Source organism: Mirounga angustirostris, unplaced genomic scaffold (assembly GCF_029215605.1).
Source record: "Mirounga angustirostris isolate CCGP_5_RB_7025 unplaced genomic scaffold, mMirAng1.0.hap1 SCAF_14, whole genome shotgun sequence".
Lineage (NCBI taxonomy): Eukaryota > Metazoa > Chordata > Mammalia > Carnivora > Phocidae > Mirounga > Mirounga angustirostris.
This window is the reverse complement of record NW_026991722.1, coordinates 27,306,346-27,324,572: the sequence shown is the minus strand read 5'-3', so window position 1 is coordinate 27,324,572 and position 18,227 is coordinate 27,306,346. Positions and strand designations below refer to the sequence as shown.

General features: G+C 43.8%; 1 protein-coding gene across 1 annotated transcript in view; it reads right to left on the bottom strand.

The window, feature by feature from the left end:
- Nucleotides 1-18,227, bottom strand: part of PSTPIP2 (proline-serine-threonine phosphatase interacting protein 2) — a 69,867-nt gene that overhangs the window by 35,123 nt on the left and 16,517 nt on the right. The window contains exon 2 of the mRNA XM_045886787.3: nucleotides 146-246. Coding sequence (XP_045742743.1) covers nucleotides 146-246 — 101 coding nt within the window. The remainder of the gene's footprint in view (nucleotides 1-145; nucleotides 247-18,227) is intronic.

Genomic DNA, 18,227 nt, shown 5'->3' with positions numbered 1-18,227 from the left:
AATATCATTTACTTCTTGGGTATCATCCCATAACCTAGAGCAGAGGACCTGTGAACCCCTGAAGACAAACAGAAAGCAGTAAATGGTTCCTTTGAGTGGGAGTGCTTTGTCTCCCCCTCCGTCTTCAAGGAAGAACAGCGTGTACCTCTCTTTCAAAAAGTCTTCAAACTCTTTGCAGTTCTTGCGGCCGTTGTTCAGGTGCTGAATGATGCAGTCGTAGCCTGTGGTGCTGAGGATGTCTGAGCTCTGGTGAGAAATGACATTGTGTCAGAGCGGGGACAGGGGGGACGGCAGCCCCAGGCCTGCAGAGTGCACAGGGCAGAGCACAGGGGGGAAGCCAGCAGTGGGAAGTTTCTGAAGCACTTCACCTCCAAGACATGTGACCAAAGAGAACAAACTAGAAGAAGTTAAGTGTGTATGCAGCCTTGGCAGAATTGTCAAAGTTATGAAACTAAAGGGCCATGAATCAGGAAGTGATGGGATAGAGAGAGCACATGGATGAGGGAGCTGGCCGGGTTCTGTCCCTCCCTGGGCCCCCACCCAGAACCAGAACCAGGGCTACACAGTTTTCCCTTTGTCCTTAAACTTGTCACAGAGCTTGACACGGATGTCTCTTCCCACAACCAATAAGCCTGGTCTGCAGGGGGAGGGTTGAGGGTATCCCTACAAAAGGGCAAGTAGCTCTGAGCCAGGAGCCAGGCCCCAGGAGCGGAGAGGGGGCCCGCTTCCCACCGGGAAACATGAAGGGGAACCAGCATGACCCACCACATGGTCACTGGCTGGCTCCAGTTTGGGCGGGAGGGGAGATAGGAATGTGTTTTTTCATTTTAAATTAGCAATCTATACTATTTTATTCTACTGTGAGCTCTGAGGTTGGAGGAAGCTATCTAAGTCCCCAAAGCAGTATCCCCAGAGACAGTATATTTTTAAAATCAACATCCCTCAGCCCCTTAAACCAACCAGTCAGGGGCTAAAGAATATCCCCTAAAGTGTCCCCTAATGAGGCTGGTTCCCTGGCTTCTACGTCCAAATGCATACAATAGGTTGCCAGATTCAGACTCCAGTCCCTTAGGGAGGTTAGTTAGGCTGCCCTGGGGTATGCCCTGGGGAGCTCTGAACTCACCCACCCCAGCCCAGCCCAGGTGATCACCCCTTCCCAGCCCCCAGTCAGCTGAGGGGGGTACCACTCTGCCCTTGGTGGTGACTGGGGGCCTCCTGAAGACACCTCTCTACTTAGCCCCGGGCACCAGAGAAGCAGAATTTCTCTCTTCCATTTGCTGCCACTCACACAGCCAGGCCTAGCAGACAGGGTCTCAGGGAGATCCAGCAGGACCAAGGCTTGAGGTTGATTTAACGTGGCATTCAGAAACCTAACTGGCCATAACTCACACTGCATTTTTATTTTTTTTATTTTTTTATTTTTATTTTTTATTTTTAAAGATTTTATTTATTTATTTGAGAGAGAGAGAATGAGAGAGAGCAAGCACATGAGAGGGAGGAGGGTCAGAGGGAGAAGCAGACTCCCCGCCGAGCAGGGAGCCCAATGCAGGACTCGATCCAGGGACTCCAGGATCATGACCTGAGCTGAAGGCAGTCGCTTAACCAACTGAGCCACCCAGGCGCCCTCACGCTGCATTTTTAAAGATGGATTATTATCGGAATAGTCAATTCTACACATATAATTACATCTAAGTAAGAAATGCCTTTAATTCTATGAATTCTGGCTGTTGTTTCAGCATAGATTTAGGCCTCGGGAAGCCTAAGGAAACAACCTCCACCAAAGCTTTATTCCTCTCCCCACCCCTCCATACACACTTCTGTCTCAGCCAGGTAGGCTTCTTACAGTCACCTGCAATGTAGTGCTCAGCAGCAACTCTAAGACAATGTCTGCATTATCCCCTCCTGAATCCAAATCCAGCCCCTCAACCCCCAAGTTTTCTGGAAGCCTCCTCTGAGCAGCCCCGATGCCCCCTCCCCTGGGCTCTCAGAGCGCCCTGCCTCTGAATTTGCTGTTCGTTATCTACCACATGAGGAACCTTGCTGTCCCAACCCTTCACAAGTTCCTGCAACTTCTTCCTAGTCTGGGGCCACTCCTACACACACACACACACACACACAACCAACCAAACCATCTAGCTTCATATGATGCACACCAAAGGTCTGCAGTAAAATTCTGTAGGATGAAAATGCCTCTTGTGTTCCAGCCAGATGCATCCAAGGAGAAGGATGAAAACAGACTCTGGAGTGAATGAGTGAATGCATGGATACACAGGGCCACAGTCAATGCTGGTCTGTAGACAGAAGTGCTTTGCCCTTCCCAGAGAAAAGCACTTGGGTTCTCTGTCTTATGATATTCATTTGAAAAAGGTACTTTCCTTTTTCTTAATGAAAGGTGCAGACACTCTTTGGGCTGGGCAGGAAGGATTGGAGGTAGACCGGGGTTTCATGGAAACACACCAGATCACTAGGACTCCTGGCTGTCAGCCTTAAAAAAACAGAACTGCTGCTTCAGAGCAGAGACTGGGATACAGAGGCGACCAAGAAAGGAAACCCCCAAGGGTTTGGAGGCCAAGTAGGATAGAAGACTGCATGAGCACCGAGATGGCATCACAAATCTGCCATCAGAACTGATAACCCCATAACCCCAATATCCCCAGCTGGGTAAACGGAGCCCTCTACACAATATCCCTGACTTCCCTCCCCCAGCTTTTCCCACACTGGTCTCTTCCCTGACCTCCAAATGAACAGTTTATGTTTCTACCCCAGGACTTTTACACATGCTCCTCCCCCGCCCCCGCCCCCAGTGGGAATGCCATTTCCTCCTCTTCACTTAAGTCTCACCTCTGCTTCAGAGCCAGTTCAAATCCCATTTCCTCTCTGGAGTCTTCCTCAAGTAATCCCTCTACAGTCGTCTCTTCCTCTTCTGACTACCCAGAGTGTTTAATGCCCATTCCTCTATTTGGCTCTTATTCTGTATTATCTTATGTCTTTAGTTAACATCTTTTTAAAAATTAGTTAACTTCTTCAAGATTTCTGGATTACACCCAACTTTTATCACCGACAGCAGCTTCCACTTTAATGGTGTTTGAGAAATGTCTGTTAATTATATGCCAACTACAGACAAGATACCAACAAGGTTACAAAGCCCTCATTAGAGTTCTCGCAACCAAGGAGCCTATTGTTCACTTAGGGAGTCAGTAAAAGACAATTACATAAAATAAACGTGCATGCACAGGAAAATGAGAGATTAAAACAATATACAAGACTATAAAGAGAAAATATGTAATGAATGAGGTAGAGAAGAAAGATTAGGCTTGGGTCATCAGAAAGAGAAGAAATAAGATTTAAACTGAGTCTTTTAGAGTGACTGGGATTCACACGAAAAATCAGAAGATATTTCAAACCAACTGATAGTGAAGAAAATGGTATATCAACATTTATGAGATGCACCAAAATAGTGCTTAAAGGGAAACTTAGAGCTCTAAATGCTTATATAAGAAAAAAAAGTTTCTAAAATTAATGATCTAAGACTTCACTTAATGGAACTAGGAAAAAAGAATGAATGAAATCTGTAGTAAGTAGAAGGAAGGAAATAAAAGTAGTGGAACACAATGACACAGAAATGGACCAAGAAAAAATGTTCATGAAAAATTGCTTACCTTCCCGGGGAAATTCAAATTAAAGTCACAGTAATATCTATTTCATGCCCATGCCCACTAGAGCAGCTAAAATTAAAAAGTCAACATTGAATGTAAGCAGGAATGCTGAACTACGGGAACTCTCATGCATTGCTGATGGGAGTATAAAAACAATACATTTTGAAAAATGGTGATCTCTCGAAAAGATAAATATATACATACCCCATGACCCAAAGTTCCACCCCTCAGCATTTACCCAAGCAAAATAAAACGTATGTCCACAAAAAGACTTGCACGAGAATTGTCATGGGAGTGTTAGACGCAATAACCCAAAACTGGAAACAACCCAAATGTCTAACAACTGATGAAGGGCAAACAATGTGTGGTATATTCATACAATGGGATACTACTCAGCAATAAAAAGACAGAACTCCTGACCCATGAAACCACATGAATGGATCTCAAAAACCTTACAAAATTGAAAGATGCCAGGCACAAAAAGTATGTGCTGTGTAATATCATTGACACGACATTCTAGGACAGGCAGGCAGTCCTAGGACTTATTTCTATGGGAAAATAGATAACAGTGATTGCCTGAGCGAGAAACTGAGGCTGGAGTGGGAAGGGCCCCTCAGGGAATTTCCTGGAACGATGGAAAAGCATACACCCATGTGACCCACAGTCCTATCAAGATCATCCTATAGAGAGGTGTGGGCTGTACAGGTGTGTGCAGTTTTCGAAACTCACTGACCTAGGCATTTTATCTTATGTAAATTACGCCTCAATAAAATTAAAAGGTGAAAAAAAAATGGATTAGGATGCAGAGGGAGAACGGGCAGGAGGCAGTCAGTAGAAGGAACAGAGGAAGCTAAGCCTTAGAAGTGGACCTGGGCTTGGAGTCCTGGGCGGGGCAGGGAGATGAAAAAGAAGGGAGAGCGGATCCAAGCACCCAACAAACCTCCCCAAGACCCAGAACGTAAGGTTTCATGATGCTCAAATTACAAAGAGGTAAACAGCATTCAGGTTTCAACCAATGGGTTAGTAGTTAAACCGCAAAGGCATTTCAGTTTTTTTTTTTTAATTTATTTATTTATTTGAGCAAGAATGAGAGAGAGAGAACACATGAAAGGGGGGAGGGTCAGAGGGAGAAGCAGACTCCCTGCCGAGCAGGGAGCCCGATGCGGGACTCGATCCCGGGACTCCAGGATCATGACCTGAGCCGAAGGCAGTCGCTTAACCAACTGAGCCACCCAGGCGCCCGGCATTTCAGTTTTTTTAAAGACAAAAAACTTGTCAGATCCAGCGGTGAGCACATGGGCGCCACATCAGCAGACACGTGAACCAAAGAAGAGGACTAACAGTCTCCTGAGCATGGTAGCAGGCAGCCCAGACCAGGTGGGGCTGTGGGTTCACAGGAGGAAGTCTCTGCGGGCTGCCTGGTGGAGGGTAACCCCACTGCCCACCAGCTCCCCACCCCAGATCTAACACTCAGGTCTGATTCCACTCACTCAGTCCAGGCACATACACGTCTCCTTCCTGCCGGCGCTGAGCCCCCTGCTGCAGGGGCCTCTGAGAACTTGTTCCCTGGCTCCTTTTCCCCCATGGGGCCTCTGGACAGAAGGATGAAGGCAGAGGGGAAGCAGAGAGTACCTGCAGCTTCCAAAGCTGCCATGCGAGCTACAGGTGCTGCGCCAGAGTGTCCCCACGCCTGGTTCTGTGCTGCATCTCACGGCCACCCTATCGGTCACGGTGTCTGCTACACACGGTTTCTCTCCATGGGGGAATCACCCAGGCAGACCCCCAGGTCCCACCCAGACCCGCCGGTTCTGAGCGTGGGGAATCTCCATTGTTTACACTCCTTGCAAGTGACTTCATGCCCTTTGAGAACAGCTGCCACAGCAATGATGACGGACAAGAAAACAATCAGGGTTCCTGCGCAGAGGCGCTGAACACGGAGGAAAGCAGGACGCAGGCGCCCGGCAGACGCGGGACGCAGGAGAACCACTGCTGGGAACGGGCACGAAGAGGGCAGAGGAGGACTCCATGGCTTGCACTTCGTTATGAAACCTCTTTGAGTAAAAAATGCAAATCAGCGTTGATGCCTTCTGGAGGGCCCCACCAGAAGGGGGCGGGGCCGCTGACCTTGGCGTTCAGTACAAAGGCTGCGTTTGGCGGCCACCTGGCGTGTGACGCATCGGCCGGGCGCACTGTGCATTACGGGTCCACCGCAAGGTCCAGAAACACAGCGAGGCGGGAGCTATTTCCATGCTTTACAGCTGGAGAAAATAAGGCGCTAGGAAGTGAGGGTCTTCTGACCACTGCCTCCAACCGCAATGAAAAATGTTAACCCTTAACCAACAATATTATTCAAATCTCTGTCATTCATTAAGAGCTAGACCGCGACAGTCGGCATGGGATACGGACCAAGGAGGCATTCCTGTTAGCTCCCTGTGCTCTCCACCTGGACCTTGCTTTCCTACTTTCTTTTGTATCTCCTTTATCCAAAGAGGTAAAACCAAATGGTTCAAACTCACCTTATCAGCAAATAAGGATTAATTATTGTTAATTAATATTAAAAATTAGGTCCAATATTCATTGAATGCTTGCTCTATTCCAAAGAGCATACCAACTATTACGCATGGAATGTCCTGTTTAATCCTTATAACAATCCTATAACACAGGTATCATTGTTATCTTTATTTATAGGACAAGAAACTGAGGATCAAAGTCTATATCCGTAAACCACTCGACCACACAGCTTCTCTTCCTGGAGGACGAGGACCGTAGCTAACTTTCTGTCAGTCCACTTCCTAGCAATTCTAAAGATTTTATTTTTAAGTAATCTCTACACCCAAGGTGGGGCTCCAGTTTACAACCTCCAGATCGAGAGTCAGGGGCTCTGCCGACTGAGGCAGCCAGGCATCCCGCCCCCACCCAGCAATTCTACATGGGCACACCCTGGCTTTCATGCCATGCTTGGGTTTGAGTCCAAATTCTACTGTGCCAGCCGTGTGACCTTGAGCTAAGAGCTCAGTCTCCCTTCGTGTGATTTTACAAGGCTGTAAAATGGGGATGATTGTAAGGATCAAATGAGATACTGTGCTTTGAGTTTGTCAAGTGCTTCATAGACTAAAGGAATGAAGGGAGACGCATTCAGATTTCTCAAGACCAGGCCACATGAACAAAAAAGCATATGTATTTGGACCTGTGTGAACTTTTTCCTACGTACCCTATGAGCTATTCAAAAATAAGTATGTCATCATCAGAGGAAGCAGCAGGAATGTGTCAGAGAGACCTCAGCATGAGATAAGGAAACTGCTGTTTTCAGCCATGTGTTCCTAAAACCTAAAGTCAAAGTCATCTCATGGTTGTGTCCTTAAGCCCTCTCTTAAGCCATAACAGGGGACTCTGAAGACAAGAATGAAGCCCACCCCAGTTCCCACTCCAGCGGTGCTCTGCAAGCCCACAGAGTACCTCCTGTGCAATGCCAAACCTTTGCATCAGAAAAAAAAATGATTGGAAGGATTCCAATGTTCAAAGGATTCCAAAATGTTCAAAGCAATTCTCTTCTGGGGCACTGGCGTGGTGCAGTGGGTTAAGCACCCAACTCTTGGTTTCAGCTCAGGTCATGATCTCAGGGTTGTGGGATCAAGCCCGGCACTGGGCTCCGTGCTCAGCAGGGAGTCTGCTTGAGATTCTCTCTGCCTCTCCCTCTGCCCCTCCCCCCACTCTCTCTCCTTCTCTCAAATAAATAAAATCTTTTTTTAAAAAAAGGAAAGCAATTCTCTTCTTACTATTTCTGTATTTTCTAAATTTTCTATAAAATTGCTTTAATAATCTGAAGTCTTTCTCCCTACCTCCATCCCTTAAAGATGGCAAAGGTCTTTTTTTTTTTTTGAGGTCTTTTGTTTCTCCCCCATGTGTTCGCCAGCCCCAATAACAAACGGTCCATAACCACAATGGAAAGTAGAGAAGAGCCCAATGAAGAAGCTGGAGATTTGTAGGAATTTCCGTTATATAAAAAGCAAATGGGGGACGGGGCGCCTGGGTGGCTCAGTCGTTAAGCATCTGCCTTGGGCTCAGGTCAATCCCAGGGGTCCTGGGATCGAGCTCCGCATCAGGCTCCCTGCTTGGTGGGAAGCTTGCTTTTCCCTCTCCCACTCCCCCTGCTTGTGTTCCCTCTCTCGCTGTGTCTCTCTCTGTCAAATAAATAAATAAAATCTTAAAAAAAAAAAAAGTGAATGGGGCTAGATGGGCAGAGGACAGAAGCCAGTATTCCCACCCATGCAAAACAGAAGTTCCACAAACTTTCCCAGGAAAGCCCCAGAAACCCTCAAGCCCAACTCAGCAAGGGCTGGATCTGAAGCAACCATGGAAAATCGGCAGGGTGTGTGAAGGCCACGGGAACCCGGCCAGTGCCTTGCCCTGCTCTCAGTGCAGGCCGAGCAGCTGATGCTGATTTTTGTGCCAAAGCCCCAAATGGTGCAGACTCCACCCAGCAGCAGGCTGCTGGCAAGGACATGAAGACCAGAACAGCAACAGGCGACTGACCCTAGGTACCATCAGAGCTTCCACAGTAAAAACTGAAAGAAATAAAGGTTATGCACGGTTCTAAAGTCCTGTAAATGCCCTTCACCTCCAGGGTAACACCCTTCCCACCTTCTCACTCCAGGCAGGCAAAACTATCAGAAACTGCCATGATTTCTAGATATACAAGTATCTACTTGGAAAACCAGATATTTTATCAAGCAAAAAGCTAGGAACTGAATTACTTTTTTTTTTAAAGCATTTGCTTTCGTATATGTCAATAATAACCACGTAAGAACGTAACTTAAAACACAAAGTCCTATTCACAATGCCAACAAGACATATAAAATACCTAGGAATAAGCCTTTTTGAAGGAAAACTATAAAACATTACCAAAAAATACAGACAAAATTCACAATACGTCTAGAAACATATCCTAGTCCCAGATGGAAAAATCTCATATGGGAAAGATTCAGTTCTCCCCAAGTAAATCTATAAAGTTAAAATCATTTCAATCAGAATCAAGATCTCAATGGGGTTTCTTTTTAAATTTAACTTCATTCCAAAGCCCACCTAAAAAGAGTAGGTGAATGAAAATAGCCCAGAACATGTCAGAAAGATAAGTAATGAGTAAGGACTTAGCCTACCATATAAAAAGCAGTGTAAAGTAAGAAAAATTTTAAAAGTGTGGTACTGACATTGAGAATTGATACTCAGGTAAACAAAATACAAATAACAGTCCAGAAATGGTTTTATGCACACAGGGGATTTAATATATGATAAAGGAAGCATTTGAAACCAGAAAGCAAAGGATGGCTTATTTAATAAATGTTATTGTGACAATGACTGTCCATTTTGCTAAAAATTAAATATAGACCCCTTTCTAACATCATACTCTAAAATAAGTACCTGATTAAGTAAAGGTCTAGGCATGAAAATCATACACATGTAAGAAGAAAATACAGAATATATATCTTTTTAAATATTGAGGTAAGAGATTTTTCTAGACAGCAAACTTAGAAGACATTAAAAAAAAAAGGCTAAATTAGCCTATTCTGAAAATACAGTTTAGCAAAATTGACCTCATTTGAGATAGAAAGTTTAAACAGGCCGATTTTCATAGAAGAAACAGAAAGTAATCAAGGAGCAGAAAAAAGCAACAGAACTGGATGTTTTCACAGGAGAATGGAATTCCACCAAATCGTCAGGGGAAAAAAGTATTCCTAAGGTCCAAAATTGATTGGAAATGAAAGAAAATGTCCTAATTCATCTTGTAAAGCAAGAATAACATAATATTTAAACTTGATGGAGTACAAAAAAGAAAGTTACAGACCAATATCACTTATAAATATTAATCAAAATGTTCTAATATTAGCAAAATAGGGGTGCCTGGGTGGCTCAGTTGGTTGAGCAACCAATTCTTGGTTTTGGCTCAGGTCAAGGTCTCAGCTTGGGATCGGACCCCTGTCATTGGGATCCGTGCTCATTGAGGAGTCTGCTTGAGATTCTCTCTCCCTCTGCCTCACTCCTTCCCCCCACCATGCCTCTCTTGAATAAATAAATAAATCTTTATAAAATGTTAGCAAAAATAATCCAATGCCACATTCAGAAGACAATATAACATGACTAAGTGGGATTTACTCCAGGAATGAAAAATAGGTTTACTATCAGGAAGTTTATTAACCTAATAAAATACTGTAATAAATCTAAACAGAAAAATCATGATTTTCTCCATAGATGCCTGTGGTAGGCTGAATAACAGACCCCAGAGATACCTAGGTCTTAATTCCTGGACTCCATGAACTTTATCTTATATGGGAAAACAAGTCTTTGTAGATATGATTACATTAAGAATCTTGGAAATAGGGAGATTATCCTGGATTATTTGGGTGGACCTAAATGCAATCACAAATGTTCTTAAAAGAAGGAGCCGAAGGAGATCTGATACCAGGGAGGAAAAGCCATGTGACCACGGAGGTGAGACTGGAGTGATGTGTCACCAGCCAAGAAATGCCAGCCACCAGAAGCTGGGAAGGAAAAGGAACAGATTCTTCCCCGCAACTTCCAGTACGGCCCTGCTGACACCTTGATTTCATCTTAGTGATGCTGGTTTTGGACTTTGGGCCTCCAGAACTGTGAAAGAATACATCTCTACTTGCAGAGGATATAATACACATGGAAAGATAGTCTTTGTTCTTGGATAGGATGACTCACAGTCCTAAAAATGTCAGTTCTTAGTTAATTTGTAATTGTAATGCTATCCCAGTGAAAATACCAACAAGTTTTCTGTTATGTGGTTAAAGTTCATACGGAAATCATAAAACTGCAAAGGTGGCCAGGAAAATACTGAGAAGGAAAAGTTCTGAAGGGAAGCCTGCCCTACCAGACATTTAGACATATTATAAAGCCTCCATAATTAACACACTGCAGGACTGGTACAGAAATAGTCAAACAGACCAGTGGAATAAAATATAAAGTCCAGGGCGCCTGGGTGGCTCAGTTGGTTAAGCGACTGCCTTCGGCTCAGGTCATGATCCTGGAGTCCCGGGATCGAGTCCCGCATCGGGCTCCCTGCTCATTGGAGAGCCTGCTTCTGCCTCTCTCTCTGCCTGCCTCTCTGCCTACTTGTGCTTTCTCTCTGTGTGTCAAATAAATAAATAAAATCTTAAAAAATATATATATATATAAAGTCCAGAAATAGATGCAAGTACACATGGAAATTTAATATATGCTAAAGGTAGCATCTCACATCACTGGGGCAAAATGGACTTTTTCATAAGTGGTGCTGGGGCAACTGTTAGCCATTTAGAAAATGATAAAAATAGATTCAAACCCCATACCATACACAACAATAAATTCAAAATGGATCAGAGATCTCAAGGTAAAAAACATGAGACCTGCAAGTACTAGAAGTAAACATTCATGGGGCGCCTGGGTGGTTCAGTTGGTTAAGAGTTTGCCTTCGGCTCAGGTCATGATTCCAGGGTCCTGGGATCGAGCCCCGCATTGGGCTCCCTGCTCAGTGGGGAGCCTGCTGCTCCCCCTGCTTGTGCTCTCTCTCTGTCTAATAAATAAAATCTTAAAAAAAAAGAAGTAAACATTCCAAAAGGTTTTCTAACTGTGACTTAAAATCCAAGTGCACTGGGGCGCCTAGGTGGCGCAGTCGGTTAAGCGTCTGCCATTGGCTCAGGTCATGATCCCAGGGTCCTGGGATTGAGCCCCGCATAGGGCTCCCTGCGCGGCAGGGGGCCTGCTTCTCCCTCTCCCTCTCCCCCTGCTTGTGTTCACTCTCTCGCTGTATCTCTCTCTGTCAAATAAATAAATAAAATCTTAAAAAAAAAAAAAAGAATGAGAATTGGGGCGCCTGAGTGGCTCAGTCAGTTAAGCATCTGCCTTCAACTCAAGTCATGATCTCAGGGTCCTGGGATTGAGTCCCACATGGAGCACCATATGGAACCCTGCATCAGGCTCCCTGCTCAGCTTCTCCCTCTCCCTCTACCTCTTCCCCCGTTCGTGCTCTCTCTCATTCTCTCTCTCAAATAAATAGATAAAATTTTTCAAAAAAAAAGACTGAGAATTATCACTAAGAACTGATACGGGTTGGCTTCCAGTCTATATTTTTTACAGTAAAGAAAGCAAAGGGAGGAGGGTAACTGCAGTGTGGTCACAAAGTCTGGAAACACAGACAAATATTACATAATAAATGATTCATTGCTATTACATTACAAAGTGTTCGATGACATCATATGACATGTTGAACGTGTTGTCCTTGACTGGCAATGCATAGTTCAATAAGTTCTGCAAAACCGCTATGAACATAGCTTATTAATACAGCATTTCTGTCAACCCCCGCACATGCACCTTTGCATTGCTTTGAGGGATTCATGGGTCTGATTTTCATGGAATAAACCTGCCATTAACATGCCCCAGATGTAAACAAGGATTGTCAGTTACAAAAAATAAAACAACCGCATACACATTTCCAGACTCTGTGGCCATTCTGTATAGAATATTGCCTTTTGCATTAAGAAAGAAAAGAAAATGAGAAAATATATCTTATCTGCTCATTTGTACAAAAAGAAACAGGAAAAACAAACCAGAAATTAATGAAATTAGTCACGTACAAGGGGTAAGTGAGATCAGAGTGGACAAGAGAGGAGTGGAATTGGGACAGAAGGAGTGGGGGAAGGTGATGCTTCTCTGGGCACACCTTTTTAAGTTGTTCTCACTTTTGAAATTTGTTAACATTTTACACAGTGGGAAATGCTGGAAACGTGCGAGTAAGGGAGAAACCTCTAGAGTGGAACACAAAGAGAAAGAAGCGAACCTAACCTCATTTGAATGAATAAAATCACCACACTGAAGGAGAGGGAGGTATGACCAACCCGAGTAACTTTTGTACATCCTATTCTGATAATGTACTCTCAGCCTAAGGCCAAAAGAAGTCAACACATTAAACTCTCGCTTGGTTCTCGCAATGCTATTGGTTAGCAATTCTGAAACTACTTCCTGGTGTCTTAGGTCCTGAGTAAATGAGTAAATATACTATGAATAACAGGAGCCAGGTTTCCCTTAGGTAAGGGAGCAGTGACATACTAGAGCTAGCTCACCCCAGTGAGGACCAATTCTGCATACCTCTTCCTAGCTCCCCCCTGAGTAATGTCACGTTGGTGGTTTGAAACTGGCCACAGACGGAGGTCTTACATGACGGAAATTGGCAAATGCTGCAAAGCAAAATTTGTATCCACTGGATAAAATGCAGCAAGTGGGGGAATGGAATCGGAGGTATCACTATGCATACTTATGTTCCCTCACTCTGTCTGTTCAGAGAGCCTAGAAGCAAGGAATTCCACAGGTAGCAATAAGTACACCCAAAGCACAAATACTGGTTTCTCAATCCTATTCTCTTTTTTTTTTTTTTTAAGATTTTATTTATTTATTTGACAGAGAGAGACATAGTGAGAGTAGGAACACAAGCAGGGGGAGTGGGAGAGGGAGAAGCAGGCTTCCCGCTGAGCAGGGAGCCCGATGTGGGACTCGATCCCAGGACCCGGGGATCATGACCTGAGCTGAAGGCAGACGCTTAACGACTGAGCCACCCAGGCGCCCACAATCCTATTCTCTTAAAAGGAACCAGGGCTCTTTGGAGAAATGGCAGATTCCAGGACTGGGGCAGAGAAATTAGCTATTAAACCTGTAACATCTTGTCCCAGAAAGCAAGGAGTGCTCAAAGAATGATGGGAATATATCCAAAGGACACAGGATCTAGGACACGTGATCCAGTTTGGAGGGGCTCCTTGCTATCCAAACCTAGCAAAAGTGGAGCATCAAGGTAAATCATGATGGTAACATATTATAATCCACTGAATAAAATAAGAATCCATGTGGGGCGCCTGGGTGGCTCAGTTGGTTAAGCGACTGCCTTCGGCTCAGGTCATGATCCTGGAGTCCCTGGATCGAGTCCCGCATCGGGCTCCCTGCTCAGCAGGGAGCCTGCTTCTCCCTCTGACCCTCCCCCCTCTCATGTGCTCTCTCTCTCTCATTCTCTCTGTCTCAAATAAATAAATAAAATCTTTAAAAAAAAAAAAAAGAATCCATGTGTGCATACTAACAGAGAAAGAGAGAGAGGGAGGAGAGAAAGCTCTTCCTTACAGTAGAATACCAACTTTATTGTATAGATGGAATCAGAAAATCACCATACAAAGACTTTATGAATGTTCATAGCAGCTTTAGTTGTAACAGCTGAAAACTGTAAACAACTCAAATATCCATCAAAGATCAATGGATAAACAAACTGTGACATTTCCATAAAGTGGAATATAACAAAATTGAACATATAACAAAAAACAACTTCACATTTTACTACAGATTCATTTCTATTATGTGCGGTAAGACCATGACTTTGTGAAAGACAATTATCCCTCCAAATTTAACATAGAAGGCATTAAGATTTAGGAGACATTAATGTTCAGAAAGTTGGCTAATGTTCAATTATTACCTATCTAACCTTCAACATGATCCAAATCTCTCTCTCCCTCCCTCCTTCTCCCACTCTGCCTCTCTGTCTCTCTCTGTCTCTCTCTCAGACACACACACACACCCCTCAGGGATATGAGAAATTTGATTTACAAATCCACTGGGAGAGAAAAATCTAAGAACTGAAGGTGGGTGTTTTAATCCATGAGGAACAGTAGACCACCCCCAAGGGCACTGCTAATGTTAGTGCTAACACTTTCCCAGTTACTAAAAGCAAGTTGAAGTTCTATAGTTTACCCCTGAGAGGGGCATGACTGCCTATATCACAGGATGAAATCAGTGGTGCATCATTCCATTTTAGCATATGTGCTGCTGAAGTGAGTACAAATCAGTGTCCAGAAATACAGACTCAAAAGTCCTCCTCCTGGTGCACAGCGTGCCCAAGACACCACACGGGCCTGGAGAGAATGAGTGCCAGGAAGTGGTTACACCTAAAACTGGAAGTCAGTCCTCAGATAGGGAAGCAAGGGAACAAGAGAGTGGTTCTCCAAACCCCAGCAGTCGGCCAGCAGAGCCAAGAAAGCCAGCCAGATCAAACACCCCACGGACCACCACCACTGTCCAAGCAAATAACAGAACTAAGCCAGGAATCCAAAGTAGGTCAAGCCCAGGGAAATGTCCAAAGTCACTGCCCTGGCTGACTTGTATTCCCTCCTGCTCCACGTGGGTGGGAAGTTTGAACCCAATCCATAAAAATTCCCACCAGCCTCTGACCCCCTTCGTGTCACATCCCCACGGAAATACCATTTTGAATGCCTTTTAATCTCTATCTATTATCCTTATGGTGTACCCACTAGGCAAACCAGATACTCAAAGGAGAAGAAATCTCCAAGTCTTGGGATGATATGTAACTGTGAAGACTCATAAACAGCCACATCCCTGCAGAAGTAATGTCTAGGATGCACGTCCACAGCTGCTAACTGGGAAATCTCAACGGCATGCCTTATCCCATACTCCAGTAATCCCCATATTCCATCGATTGGGTTTTTTTCCATGACAATTTAGCTGAACCCAAGAATTTGCAAATTAATAGAAAATATGTAATGTTCATGAGAATAACTTTTTCTAAGGTAGAACCTGGCCTCAGTGCATCCATTCCTCTTCAATATCTTCCATCGTCTTCATCTCTATTTCTGAAACCCCAGGACCTAAATCGGAAGAATCCTCAAAAAAAAATTTCCCTTATGTTCTCAGGGTTTGGATTTGCCAAGGCAAAAGCGGGTTTATAATTTCTAACACATTTTGGACCAAAAATGAATCGGAGTTAATTATCAATTGATTAGAAAATGGAATTGGGGGCGTCTGGGTAGCTCAGATGGTTAAGCATCTGACTCTTGATTTGGGCTCAGGTCGTGATCTCAGGGTCCTGGGATCGAGCCCAGAATTGGACTCTGTGCTCAGCGGGGAGTCTGCTTAAGGACTCTCTCTCCCTCTGCCCCTCCCCCAACTCATGCTTGCTCTCTCTCTCTCTCACTAAAATAAATAAATGTGTTTTTTTTTTAAGTGCAATTGAGCAGAATATCCATGTCCTAAACATTGGAGGTAATCAAAGAGTCTATTGACCTTCCCACAGTATTCTAGCCTCGGAGCACTACTGTATTAGAGAGCATCTTAGAGCTCAGCCATATATCTCGTTTCCATCCTTTTATAAATGAAGGAATGCAGGCCTAGGTTGCAACTTGACCAATCATTATATTCTCAACATGAACAGAAATACATAATGCAAAAAGTGTTACTCAACCAACAATAGTCAAATACATGCAATATTCTCCAAATGTGCCCCTCGGGATGATTAACTTTGGTTCTGAGGAATAAGACCAAGTAATACATTTTTTTATTCAGAAATTAATCATCCTTCATGTCTCGGTGATTCAGCCTTCCCCAACCCCTGAAATATGTGACTCTTGTTTCTACTTGTTTCTTGTGACTCCGTAAAACTGACAACACTTTGTGTTGTCTTTGAGGAGTTTTTTTCAAAGTTTTTATTTAGATTTAGTTAAGTTTTGATGTTAGTTTATTTTATTATTATTTTTTTAATGTTATTTTTGACTTCACTGCTTCTATGTCACTGAGACCAGACCAAGTTTACTGTATTTTGGGTTTTCTGAACTTTAGGTCCATGACTTTTGGGAATGAGAATGTCTTACATATTCAAATTTCAGACTTACTCATGTCTTAAATGTCACAATTCTAGAAGAGACAGGAAGTATTTCTTCCAGTATATGTTCTCCTAAGTCCATTGACTTTTCTCCTCTAACGTACTGATTTCTTAGCCAGCCTGATCCAAGGAGCATTTTGCATGAATTTTGAGCACAGAGGATATTCAGGCATCTTAGATGTGAAACCTGTGTTAAAATGACTAGACCAATAAATCTGATTCACTGATGCTACATTTTAACTCAAGTGAGTTGGAAACTTGTATCCATACAAACCTACACATGAATGTTTAGACCAGCTTTATTCTTAACTGCCCCAAATTGGGAGCAACCAAGATGTCCTTCAGTAGGTGAATGGATAAACAAATTGTGGTATATCCACACTAGGCAATATTATTCAGCCATAGGAGGAAATGAGGTATCCAGCCATGAAAAGACATGGGAGCATCTTAAATACATATTGCTAAGTGAAAGAAGTCAATCTGAAAAGGCTATGATTCCAACTACATGACATTCTGGAAAAAGCAAACCTGAAGACAATAAAGAGGTCAGTGGTTCAGAAGGAGGGAAGCAAGAATGAATAGGGGATTTTTCAGGTCAGTGAAACCACTCTGTATGATACTACAATGGTAGATATATGACATTATGTATTAGTCAAAACCCATAGAACACAGTGAACCTTAATATAAACTATGGACTTTAGCTAATAATAATGTATCCCTATTGGGGCAGCAAGAGTAACAAATGTACCACACTAATGCAATATACTAATAATGGGGCAAACTGGGGGCTCGGGGGGAGTAATTTAGGAACTCTGTACTTTTATTCAATTTTTCTGTAAACCTAAAACTGCCCTAAATGATAAAACCTATTAATTTTAAAAATTCTTGAAACTACCTTCAGTAACGCAGCATGCTTTAGCTTTCTAGGTAATTACTAGAAACAGGACTTCAGTGACTTGATCATTTCAGCAAATGGGCTTTTGTCAAAATGATCCTCAGCAATCTGGCCTGGATCCTGCTGAAGCCACACTTACCTTTCTGTTCCTCAAACAGGCCAGGCCCTTCCAGCCTCATGTTTTCTCTCCCCTTCCCCCAGCCCTCTGGAAGCCTGGCTGGACCTTACCCTTCCCATCTCAGCTCAAATATCATCTTTTGAGAGAGATCACTCTGCCCACCCCCCAAACACATGGAGTGACCATCTAATCACCTTATGTTGTAGGCAGAATAATGACCCTCCCTGAGGGTGATTTTTTAAAATATTACTTTAGGGCGCCTGGGTGGCTCAGTTGGTTAAAGCAACTGCCTTCGGCTCAGGTCATGATCCTGGAGTCCCGGGATCGAGTCCCGCATCGGGCTCCCTGCTCAGCAGGGAGCCTGCTTCTCCCTCTCCCTCTCCCCCTGCTTGTGTTCCCTCTCTCGCTGTCTCTCTTTCTGTCAAATAAATAAAATCTTAAAAAGAAAAAAAATTTTATTTATTTGAGAAAGAGAGAGAGAGTGTGGTGGGAGGGGCAGAGGGAGATGGAGAGGCAGAGAACCCCAAGCAGACTTCCCGCTGAGCACAGAACCCAATGCAGGGCTCGATCTCACAACCCATGAGATCATGACCTAAGCCAACTGAAATCACAAGTTGGATGCTTAACTGACTGAGCCACCCAGGCACCCCAACAAATAAAATCTTAAAATATATATATACACACACACACACACACACATTACTTTGAAGTATTATTTATCTTGATTACTGAGGGTTTTCTGGACTTTTGGGGTGCACTCCTTCAAATTCTATGCCCAAGGCAAGCGTCTTACTGGAGTCCTGGCCCTGCCTTCCTCCCTCCCTCCATCAAGGACCTCCATTGATCACATTAAGG